The sequence below is a fragment of the Rhinoderma darwinii genome, chromosome 3 (genome assembly GCF_050947455.1).
Source record: "Rhinoderma darwinii isolate aRhiDar2 chromosome 3, aRhiDar2.hap1, whole genome shotgun sequence".
Classification (NCBI taxonomy): Eukaryota; Metazoa; Chordata; class Amphibia; order Anura; family Rhinodermatidae; genus Rhinoderma; species Rhinoderma darwinii.
Genome location: NC_134689.1, coordinates 63,829,390 through 63,842,417, shown reverse-complemented (window position 1 = coordinate 63,842,417; position 13,028 = coordinate 63,829,390). Strand labels below are relative to the sequence as shown.

Sequence of the window (13,028 nt, the reverse complement as noted above, 5' to 3'; positions counted from 1 at the left end):
GGCCCTGTCTGCAGGGAACGCTACAGGGGGCCCTGTCTGCAGGGAACACTACAGGGGGCCCTGTCTGCAGGGAACGCTACCGGGGGCACTATCTACAGGGAACGCTACTACCTTCAGAGGGTTCTATGGGGAGAACTATCTATAGAGGGCTCTATGGGGAGAACTATCTATAGAGGGCTCTACTGGGAGAACTATCTACAGAGGGCTCTACTGGGAGCACTATCTACAGAGGGCTCTATGAGGGGCACTATCTACAGGGCACACTGTGTGTGGTGCATTAATTTACAGTGTTCGACACAATTTTATTCGGGGGCAAAGTGTATGTTACTATTATATTTAGGGGCACAGTGTGTAGCGCTATTATATTCGGGGACACAGTGTATGATACTATTACATTTGGGGGCATAGAGTGTGGTACCATAAGAATTTGCTTTTCGTTTAAAGGTGCAGAAATGTTGAAAAAGTGAGCTTTCTGAAGACATCTGAGCAGCAAATTTACCCATTTCCGCAGAAATGGGTCATGGCCATGAGGCATCATAGAGTTCTGGACCAGTTGGAAAAGTAAAAAGAATGACTAGAATCTGAGAAGTCGTCACTGGTGAGTCACTAAATGTAAATTTTATTCTCCCTGTGACTGCTCAGTACTGTAGTCACTGTATGATCTGCAGTGAGATGATGTGTGTATCGTTCTTTTTTGTGAAACAGCAACTCCCAGCATATCCTTACCATCGTTCTGGCTATACTGGGAGCTGTAGTTTTATGCCGTACAAACTTATATGGCAGGGGTTAAACTAAATTTGCAAATTATCTCTGTACTGAGCTGTATTTGTACTGGTGCTGTATATATGCACCGAGCTTGGTTCTGGTGCTGTATATATATGTACTGAGCTTGGTTCTGGAGTTATATTCATCATAACAACCAAGCTCAATACATATATACAGCACCAAAGAGAAGCTCAGAACATATATATACAGCGCCAGAACAAAGCTTAGTACATATATACAACATCAGAGCCAAGCTCAGTACATATATACAGCATCAGAGCCAAGCTCATACACATATACAACACCAGAACCAAACTCAGTATATATATACAACTCCAGAACCAAGCTCACTACATAAATACAACACCAGAACAAAGATCAGTACTTAAATATAGCATCAGAACCAAGCTCAGTACATAAATTCAGCACCAGAACAAAGCTCATTACATATATATGAAAACAACGAAGCTCAAAACATATATAATTCAATTCAAAAAGTGTCTGTCATATATTGTATAGATTCATTACACACAGAGGGATCTATTCCCAGCATTTTTTCTTTTAATGTTGATGATTATGAGAACAGTTAATGATAAACCAGAAAATTGGAATATTATATAAGCCCAATTAAAAAAATGATATGATTTTTAACACTGAAATGTCGTTCTACTGAAAAGTATGTGCAGTATATGCCCTTAATACTTGGTCGCGGCTCCGACTCTACATGAATTACTGCATCAATGGAGTGGCATGGAGGCGATCAGCCTGTGGCACTGCTGAGGTGTAATCAATGCGGCGTGGCATGGAGGCGATCAGCCTGTGGCACTGCTGAGCTGTTATAGAAGCCCAGGTTGCTTCATCACTGACTGTGGAGAGTGGAGAGGTGTCAATCCAAGTGTCTTGCGGTCCAGTGTGACGTTTCCACAGTCAGTGATGGTTTGAGGACTGTGTCATATGCTGGTGTTGGCCCACTGTGTTATATAAAGTCCAGAGTCAGTGCAGCGTCTAGCAGGACATTTTCGAGAACTTCATGCTTCCCTCTGCTGACAAGCTTTATGGAGATGTGGATTTCATTTTCCAGCAGGACTTAGCAAAGGCCCACACTGCCAAAAGTACCAATACCTGGTTTAATAACTACAGTATCACTGCGCTTGATTGGCAAGCAAACTCACCTGACCTAAACCCCATAGAGAATCTATAGGGTATTGTCAAGAGGAAGATGAGAGACACCAGACCCAACAATACAGACAAGCTGAAGGCCGCTATCAAAGGAACCTGGGATTCCATAACACCTCAGCAGTGCCACAGGCTGATTGCCCCCATGCCACACCCTTGATGCAGTAATTCATGCAAAAGAAGCACCGACCAAGTATTGAGGGCAGATCCTGGACATACTTTTTAGTAGGACAACATTTCGGTATTAAAAATCATTTTTGTCAAATTGTGCTTATATAATATTCAAATTTTCTGAGTGAGTTAAATTTTGGGTTTTCATTAACTGCTACCATAATCACCAACATTACAAGAAAAAAATGCTGGAAATAGATCCCTCTGTGTGTAATGAATCTATATAATATATGAGAGACACTTTTTGAATTGAATTACTGAAATATATTAACTTTTAATGATATTCTAATTCTTTGAGAAAGACTAGTATATATACTGAGCTTGGTTCAGGTGCTGTATTTAGATACTGAGCTTTGTTCTAGTGCTGTATATATGTACTGAGCTTTGTTCTGGTTTGTATTTATGTACGGAGCTTTGTTCTGGTGCTGTATATAAGTTCTTTACTTGGTTCTGGTGCTGTATATATGTTTTGAACTTGGTTTTGGTGTTGTATTTAGGTCTTAAGCTTGGTTTTGGTGTTGTATATATTTACTGAGATTGGTTTTGGTGCTGTATATATGTACTGAGCTTTGTTCTGGTGCTGTAATTATGTACTGAGCTTGGTTCTGGTGTTGTATATATGTACTGAGCTTGGTTCTGGTGTTGTATGTATGTACCGAGCTTTGTTCTGGTGCTGTAATTATGTACTGAGCTTGGTTCTGGTGTTGTATATATGTACTGAGCTTGGTTCTGGTGTTGTATGTATGTACTGAGCTTTGTTCTGGTGCTGTATTTATGTACTGAGCTTGGTTCTGGTGTTGTATATATGTACTGAGCTTGGTTTTGGAGTTGTATTTATGTACTGAGCTTGGTTCTAGTGTTGTATTTATGTACTGAGCTTGGTTCTAGTGTTGTATTTATGTACTGAGATTTGTTCTGGTACTGTATTTATGTACAGAGCTTTGTTCTGGTGTTGTACTTATGTACTGAACTTTGTTCTGGTGCTGTATATCTGTACTGAGCTTGGCTCTGGTGCTGTATATATGTAGTGAGCTTTGTTCTGGTGCTGTATATATGTTCTGAGCTTGCTCCTGGCACTGTATCTGTGCATTAGCCGGGAGAGTTTTCGCGGCTTACTGCGCACTTCGCACTAACCTCCACCCTTCTGATGTGCAAAGCCTAACTAAATGGGCTGAGCACGCTTAGGATATTGAATGTGCCCATATAGGCCTATACGTAATGGGTGAGTTTAACATAATGTGTGGGTAGCTCTGTATGCTTATGTAATTATATACATAGTGTGGCAATCCACACTAAAGCATTCTGGACAGGGAATTTCTTTATTTAGAGGCCACTTTAATGTAGGGGGTAATTGGAATATCGTAATTGTTTTCAATTTCGCAATACACCGCAAAACACCGTGAACCCCCCCCCCCCCTGACTCCCCCGACGCAGCACGTATGTATTCGTTCGAAAAAAAGGGAACCTGTTGTTAAAAATTTGAATCCCACAGCTGTATCTATCTATCTAATATACATCTATCTATCTAATATCTATCTATCTATCTATCTATCTATCTATCTATCTATCTATCTATCTATCTATCTATCTATCTATCTATCTATCTATCTATCTATTATACATCTATCTATCTAATATACATCTATCTATCTAATATACATCTATCTATCTATCTAATATACATCTATCTATCTAATATACATCTATCTATCTAACATACACTACCGTTCAAAAGTTTGGGGTCACTTAGAAATTTCCTTATTTTTGCAAGAAAAGCACAGTTTTTTTCAATGAAGATAACATTAAATTAATCAGAAACACACTCTATACATTGTTAATGTGCTAAATGACTATTCTAGCTGCAAACGTCTGGTTTTTAATGCAATATCTACATAGGTGTATAGAGGCCCATTTCCAGCAACCATCACTCCAGTGTTCTAATGGTACATTGTGTTTGCTAACTGTGTTAGAAGGCTAATGGATGATAATAAAACACTTGAAAACCCTTGTGCAATTATGTTAGCACCGCTGTAAACAGTTTTGCTGTTTAGAGGAGCTATAAAACTGACCTTCCTTTGAGCTAGTTGAGAATCTGGAGCATTACATTTGTGGGTTTGATTAAACTCTCAAAATGGCTAGAAAAAGAGAGCTTTCATGTGAAACTCGACAGTCTATTCTTGTTCTTAGAAATGAAGGCTATTCCATGCGAGAAATTGCCAAGAAACTGAAGATTTCCTACAACGGTGTGTTCTACTCCCTTCAGAGGACAGCACAAAAAGGCTCTAACCAGAGTGGAAAGAGAAGTGGGAGGCCCCACTGCACAACTGAGCAACAAGACAAGTACATTAGAGTCTCTAGTTTGAGAAATAGACGCCTCACAGGTCCTCCATTGGCAGCTTCATTAAAAAGTACCCGCAAAACGCCAGTGTCAACGTCTACAGTGAAGAGGCGACTCCGGGATGCTGGCCTTCAGGGCAGAGTGGTAAAGAAAAAGCCATATCTGAGACTGGCTAATAAGGGGAAAAGATTAATATGGACAAAAGCACATAGACATTGGACAGAGGAAGATTGGAAAAAAGTGTTATGGACAGACGAATCGAAGTTTGAGGTGTTTGGATCACACAGAAGAACATTTGTGAGACGCAGAACAACTGAAAAGATGCTGGAAGAGTGCCTGGCGCCATCTGTCAAGCATGGTGGAGGTAATGTGATGGTCTGGGGTTGCTTTGGTGCTGGTAAAGTGGGAGATTTGTACAAGGTAAAAGGGATTTTGAATAAGGAAGGCTATCACTCCATTTTGCAACGCCATGTCATACCCTGTTGTACAGCGCTTGATTGGAGCCAATTTCATCCTATAACAGGACAATGACCCAAAGCACACCTCCAAATTATGCAAGAACTATTTAGGGAAGAAGCAGGCAGGCAGATATTCTATCTGTAATGGAGTGGCCAGCGCAGTCACCAGATCTCAACCCCATAGAGCTGTTGTGGGAGCAGCTTGACCGTATGGTACGCAAGAAGTGCCCATCAAGCCAATCCAACTTGTGGGAGGGCCTTCTGGAAGCATGGGGTGAAATTTCTCCCGATTACCTTATCAAATTAACAGCTAGAATGCCAAAGGTCTGCAATGCTGTAATTGCTGCAAATGGAGCATTCTTTGACGAAAGCAAAGTTTGAAGGAGAAAATTATTATTTGAAATAAAAATCATTATTTCTAACCTTGTCAATGTCTTGACTATATTTTCTAGTCATTTTGCAAATCATTTGATAAATATAAGTGTGAGTTTTCATGGAAAACACAAAATTGTCTGGGTGACCCCAAACTTTTGAACGGTAGTGTACATCTATCTATCTATCTATCTATCTATCTATCTATCTATCTATCTATCTATCTATCTATCTCATATCTATATCTCCTATCTATCTATCTATCTATCTATCTATCTATCTATCTATCTATCTATCTATCTATCTATCTATCTATCTATCTATCTATCTATCTATCTATCTATCTATCTATCTATCTCATATCTATCTATCTATCTATCTATCTATTTCCCCAACCGTCCCGTATCCGGCAGGACAGTCCCGGTTTCTCACCACTGTCCCGCCGTCCCGGGCGGTCTGAAAAATGTCCCGCTGGGCTCTGCGGTGCCCCGGACACTCCCTGTTGCCAGTCATGCCCCCCCCAATGACGTAATACCTGCGCCCAGCTGGACCACGTGACTATGATGCTTGGCGTAACAGCGTTCTGCCTGGAGCCAGGTGGCAGAGCATTGAGGCAGCGCGGCACCAAGTGGAGCAGAGAAAAAGAAAACAGACACAGGGGGGCAGTGGTGAGTAGAGTAAAAACAATTTAGTGCCTGGGAACACTAGTGTTTCTAAAATCATAATATAAATGACATTATTTTATGATTTTAGAAACACTAGTGTCTCCAGGCACATTCTTTTTATAGTGTAGCTAAACATTTAAGAAACTTCTGACATGTCATAGTGACATGTCAGAAGTTTTGATTGGTGGGGGTCCGAGCACTGAGACTGCCACCAATCACTAAAACAAAGCATCTGAAGCGCTTGTATGAGCGCTCAGCCCCTTTGTTTCAGTATGGCATTTTCAGAATTCAATGTATCGGAGGACGGGCTCAATAGAAATCCGCTTTCCGGAAAAAGCCGAACAGAAATGAAGCAGCTGAGTGCTCACACAAGCGCTTCAGCTGCTTTGTTTTAGCGATTGGTGGCAAAATTTCTGACATGTCACAAGTTTGTTAAACGTTTAGCCCCTTCCCGACATTTGCCGTAAGTATATGTCATGGAAAGCCTGTGCTTCCCGCAAAATGTCGTATACTTACGCCAAATGTTTGGCACCGGCTCAGAAGCTTAGTCGGTGCCATCATCGCCGGATCTCAGCTGTATCTGACAGCTGACATCCGGCTGTAATGGCGGGGACCGAAATTAGCTTCGATCCCCGCCATTAACCCCTTAAGTGCAGCGCTCAAACGCGATCGCTGCACTTAAGGTGTTTGCAGCTCATCGGAACCCCAGCAATGAAATTGCCGGGGTTCCGGTGGCTGCAATGGCAACCGGAGGCCTAATACTGGCCTCCCGGTCTGCCTAGCACCGAAGCCGGTCAAGATCCGCCCGGCAGCGGAGCCTGATCGGCTTTCGTAGCCGCCGGCAAGATGGCGCCGGGTCAGGAGCTGATCCGGCGTCATCAGCGGTGGAAGTCATCTGTATTTTAAAGCTGACATCCACCTGTAACGGCCGAAAGCGGAGCTAGCTCCGAACCCTGCCATTAACCCCTTCAATGCAGCAATCGAAAGCGATTGCTGCATCGTAGCGGTTACTAGCAGATCGCCAGCCCTGATAGGCTTGCTGTCAGTGAATGACTGACAGATCTAATACATTGCACTACGTAGGTAGTGCAATGTATTAGAAAAAAATAAATCTGACCGTTGGACCTTCAAGTCCCCTAGTGGGACTTGAGAAAAAGTGTAAAAAAAAGTATAAAAAAGTGTAAATAAAAGTGCAAAAAATAAAAGTTTGAAAACTATAAAAGTTTCAAGTAATAAAATAAAACACAATCCCCCTTTTACTCTCATCAAGTCCTTTATTATTGAAAAATAATAATAAACCATACGTATTTGGTATCGCCGCGACCGTAACGACCTGAGGTAACAAAATATTATATTATTTATTGCACGCGGTGAACAGCGCAAAAAAAAAACGTAAAAAACTTTACCAGAGTTTCTGTTTTTTGGTCACTTTGCCCTACAAACATTAGAATAAAAAGTGATAAAAAAGTCGCACGTATCCAAAAACGGTACCTATAAAAACTATAGCTCGTCTCGCAAAAAACAACCCCTCATACAGCTCCGTCGACAAAAAAATGAAAAAGTTATGGTTCTCACAACATGGCGACAGAAAAAATACATTCTTTTTACAAAAGTAATTTTATTGTGCAAAAAGTTGTAAAACATAAAAAAGTGCTATAAATGAGGTATCGCCGGAATTGTACTGACCTGCAGAATAAAGGTAACATGTAATTTATAACGCATGGTGAACGCTGTATAAAAAAAACTAAAAAAACTGTGCCAGAATTGCGGTTTTATGTTTACCTGGCATCCCAAAAAATAGGATAAAAGGTGATCATAAATTCGCATGTACCCCAAAATGGTACCAATAATAACTACAGCTCGTCCCACAACAAACCAGCCCTCATACCACTACGTCTATGAAAAATAAAATTAGTTAAGGCTCCAATAAGTCAGGAAATAAACAATATGCATTTGTGCCGACCCGAGGGGAACATTTCTTCTGTTTCAAGAGGCGATTTATCAAGGACCTAAAATTAGGGAACCAGGAAGGGGAGGGCCCAAACATATCCGCTGGAAGCGACGGTGCCCGTATTATACCAGGACAACACTTCACAGCAAAATTCCCCAAACTGCAAAGTTGCGGAGTGTGGACCAAAAGGGGGATAAGAAAGGACGCCATTTATCAGTGCGACACCGGCCTGTGCAGAAAGGATTGCTTCACAGCGTAACACACATCTATGGATCATTTTATTGTTTTTTTACCCCAATATTATACCCCCTGACTATGCCCCTGATATACTCCGCCTGGCTTACATGTACCCCCACATTATAAATGGAAATATCAGCAATACTCAAACAAAACTACTACCAAGCAAAATCCTCTCTCCAAAAGGCAAATGGTGCTCCCTCCGCTCTGAACCCTACAGCGTGCCCAAACAGCAGTTTACTTCCACATATATGGCATCGTCATACCCGGGAGAACCCTTTTAACAATTTTTGGGGTGTGTCTCCAGTGGCGTAAGCTGGGCACGACATATTTGCCACTGAATGGCATATCTAGGGAAAAATATAAACTTTGAATTTGCACTATCCGCAGTGCAATCATTTATGGAAAAGACCTGTGGGGTGAAAATGCTCACTACACTCCTTAATAAATGCCTTGAGGGGTGTAGTTTCCAAATGGGGTCACTTCTCAGGGGTTTCTTTTTATTATTTCACATCTGAGCCTCTGCAATTGTGAACCAATACTTTGTAAATCGCCAAATTAGGCCTCAATTTTACATGGTACTCTTTCACTCCTGAGCCTGGTCGAATGTCCAGGCAAAAGATTAGTGCCCCATGTAGGGTATTTCTAAAACCGGGAAACCCAGCATAATAATTAGAGAGCTGTCTTGTTATGGTGGCGCAAGCTGGGCACCACATATTGGCATATCTACGGAAAAAAATCCCATTTTCACTCTGCAACATCGAGTGCACACCAATTTCTGCCAATCACCTGCAGGGTTAAAATGCTTACTACACCCCTAGGTAAATGGATTGAGGGGTGTAGTTTTCAAAATTGGGTCACTTCTGGGGGGTTTCCACTGTTTTGGGCCCAGAGGCGCCCAGAAACCAATCCAGCAACATCTGCACTCCAAATGGCGGTCCTTCCCTTCTGAGCCCTGCCGTTTGCCCAAACAGCAGTTTATGACCACATATGGGGTATTGCCGTACTCTGGAAAAATTGCTTTACAAATGTTGTTTTTTTTTCCTTTATTTGTTGAGAAAATAAAAAAAATTTGCGCTAAAGCTACGTCTTATTGAAGAAAAAGGATTGTTTTTATTTTCACTGCCCAATTCTAATAAATTCTATGAAACATCTGTGGGGTCAAAACGCTCACTACACCCCCAGATGAATTCCTCAAGAGGTGTAGTTTCCTAAATGTAGTCACTTTTTGGGCGTTTTCATTGTTTTGTCCCCTCAGGGGCTTTGCAAATGTGACATGGCCTCCGCAAGTCACTCCTGCTAAATGTGATCTACAAAAGCCAACAAAAGCTCTTTCCCTTGTAAGCCCTGCCGTGTCTCCAAACAGCCGGTTATTACCACATGTGGGGTATTGTTTTACTCGGGAGAAATTGCTTTGCAAATGTTATGGTGCTTTTTCTCCTTAAGTCCTTGTGGAAATGAGAAAAAAATTAGCTAAACCTTAATTTTCTTTGAAAAAATTTTGATTGTCATTTTCAGGGCCTACTTCCAATAATTTATGCAAAAAACCTGTGGGGTCAAAACACTCACTATACCCCTAGATAATTTCCTCAATGGGTGTAGTCTCCAAAATGGGGTCACTTGTGGGGAGTTTCCACTGTTTTGTCCCGTCAGGGGCTTTGTAAATGTGACATGGCCTCCGAAAACCATTCCTGCTAGATTTGAGCTCCAAAAGCCAAATAGCGCTCTTTCCCTTCTAAGCCCTGCCGTGTGTCCAAACAGTCAGTTATTACCACATGTGGGGTATTGTTTTACTCGGGAGAAATTGCTTTACAAATTTTGTGGTGCTTTTTCTCCTTTAGTCCTTGTGGAAATTAGAAAAAAAATCGCTAAACCTACATTTTCTTTGAAAAAATATATATATTAATTTTCACGGCCTACTTCCAATAATTTCTGTAAAAAATCTGTGCAGTCAAAATGCTCACTATACTCCTCGATAATTTCCTTGAAGTGTGTAGTTTCCCAGATGGGGTCACTTTTGGGGGATTTTCACTGTTTTGGCACCGCAAGAGCCCTTCAAACCTGACATGGTGCCTAAAATATATTCTAACAAAAATAAGGCCCCAAAATCCACTAGGTACTCCTTTGCTTCTGAGTACGGGTGCTTCAGTCCAGTAGCACGCTAGGGCCACATGTGGGATATTTCCTAAAACTGCAGAAACTGGGCAACAAATATTGGGTTGTGTTTCTATGGTAAAACCTTCTGTGTTATAAAAAAAATTGTATTAAAAATTTATTTCTGCAAAAAAATAGGAGATTTGTAAATTTCACCTCTACTTTGCATTAATTCCTGTGAAATGTGTAAAGGTTTAAGACCTTTTCTAAATGCTGTTTTGAATACTTTGAGGAGTGAAGTTTTTAAAATGTGGTGACTTTTTGGGGTTTCTAATATATAAGGCCCTCAAAGCTACTTCACAACTGAACTGGCCCCTGTAAAAATAGCCTTTTGAAATTTTCTTGAAAATGTGAGAAATTGCCGCTAAAGTTCTAAGCCTTGTGATGTCACAGAAAAATAAAAGGATGTTCAAAAAACGATGCCAATCTAATGTAGACATATGGGGGATGTTAATTAGCAACAATTTTGTGTGGTATAACTGCCTGTCTTTCAAGCAGATACATTTAAATTGAGAAAAATGCTAATTTTTGCAATTTTTCGCTAAATTTTGGGTTTTTTCACAATTAAATACTGAACATATCGAGCAAATTTTGCCACTAACTTAAAGTGCAAGGTATCACGAGAAAACAATCTCAGAATCGCTTGGATAGGTGAAAGCATTCCGGAGTTATTACCACATAAAGTGAAACATGTCAGATTTGAAAAATGAGGCTCTGTCAGGAAGGTCAAAAGTGGCTAAAGAGGGAAGGGGGTCACAAGTTTGTTAAACGTTTAGCTACACTTTAAATATAAAAATGCCTGAATGGATGCTCTGCATGGAGTAGGGGTTATCCAGTCCCTAAAAATTCATGACCTATCCTCAGGATAGGCCATCAAAAGATGATTGGTCGGGGTCCGACTCCCGGGACCCCCGCGATCAGCATTTTTGAAGGGGGTGCAGAGCTCGTACTAGCGCTGCTTCCCCTTAATTTTATATTGCTCACTGTGCATCTCCGACACAGATGTAACGGCGATTCACAGTATTGCAGCCTTCTAACATTGAAGTGAATTGGGAGAAAAGGCTGCAATACCTGTGAATCGCCGCTGCATCTGTGTCGGAGATTCACAGTGAGCAATAGAAAACTAAGGGGAAGCAGCACTCGTACAAGCGCTGCACCCCCTTCAAAATAGCTGATCGGCGGGGGTCCTCAGAATAGGGAATACATGTGCGATGAGATCGGGGGACCAAAATTCCCCCGAGGTGCTCCATGAGAATGGAGCGCTAGTGCGCCTTATCTAGCATTGCTTCATTAATTTTTATGGAGCTGCCGGAGACAGCGGTCCCCTAAGTCCCTAGAAATGAATGGAGCGCTGGCCACTTCGGGGGTCTTTCAGTCCCCAGTTCTCATCGCTAGGGGCATCAGTGGTTGGACCCCCAGCAATCACACATGTATCCCCTATCCTATGGATAGGGGATACCTGTGTGTTGTGGGGAAAACCCTTTTAATTTGTAACATATGACGTTTCAGAAGTTCATTGATGTCTAGTTTCTATTGCGTCACAGGGGAAAACACAGAAGACACTGGAGGTGACTATAATTTTTTTTATTTTTCATATTACTAACTTTCTTTTTTTTGTTTTGCAGGTTCCGCTTGACCGTTTTGACTACGTCGTTTATTAGTTGGACTACTTCGATGATCTATGTTTATTTTTTTTAAAAATAAAATGGTCATAGAGTTCTTATTTCAATAAAAAAATATTTTCTTATGTGCCTGTGTTTTTTTTAATACTTTAATAGCGCCTTAGTAATGGCAGTTGAACAACCTACAAAAATCTCTAACCAAACCAATGGCGTCAGGAGGGGTCCCTAATTTACAAGTAGACAACCTAAACGCGAACCACAAGGGAACATAGCCACCAACAAGAAATAATATGCTAAATTATATGCAAAAGTAGAAAATCTTTATTAGATACAATAAACAATAATACAATATGGAATAAAAGGATGGACAATGCAAGGAGAAAAAGACAGTAGGATCAAGTGAAAAAGACCAGTGACCTACAGAGTCAACCAACCGTCAGTAATCGGAACCCACTCTAATAACCCACAGAAATAGATAAATGCACAGTAAATAATATGCCCACATTTATAGAGATAGTAGTGCTCACCAATTACGAAAAACAATAAATGATATAAAATGTCCTAAATGTCAGATACAAATAGACCAAAGTCTAGCTGAAATATGGATGATGAATAAACAAGATGGAGTATATAAGGACACAAAATTAAACTGAGATACTGGACAAGAAAAAATGCACAATAAAAAGGTTAGCACATACCCTGAGACATAGTGGGGAGTGGGACCAGCAACCTCAGGAACTGGATGAAAAAAAAGCGCCTCGACGCGCGTTTCGCCTTACAGACCGGCTTAGTCAGGAGGCTAGATACATTAAAACTCCAGGGGTTTATATAGAGATATAAATGGTTGCTCTCACCTGTAATGAGCGCAAATCGTCAGGGTGAAGAGGTGCAGCATGATGAGAATAAGCTAGAGTCACCATGACAACGCTGACGCTAAGCGGCACTACCAGATGCGGATCCAACAGCGCATGTGCGATCGAACGTCTGTGCATGAAAAAAAAATAATAAGTGGGACTGGTTTGGAAAGAGGAAAAATTAAGCGGAATAGCAATGCATAAGAAATGAATGAATAATAAACAAAATGCATATATATATATATATATATGTATATGTATATAT

The 13,028-nt window shown here is 40.9% G+C and overlaps 1 protein-coding gene across 1 annotated transcript in view; it reads left to right on the top strand.

Moving 5' to 3' along the window:
- The window catches only part of LOC142748949 (gamma-aminobutyric acid receptor subunit pi-like), a 628,889-nt gene extending 616,855 nt beyond the window's left edge, over nucleotides 1-12,034 (top strand). The window contains exon 9 of the mRNA XM_075856382.1: nucleotides 11,913-12,034. Coding sequence (XP_075712497.1) covers nucleotides 11,913-11,948 — 36 coding nt within the window. The 3' untranslated portion in view covers nucleotides 11,949-12,034. The remainder of the gene's footprint in view (nucleotides 1-11,912) is intronic.
- The last annotated feature ends 994 nt before the right edge of the window (nucleotides 12,035-13,028 follow it).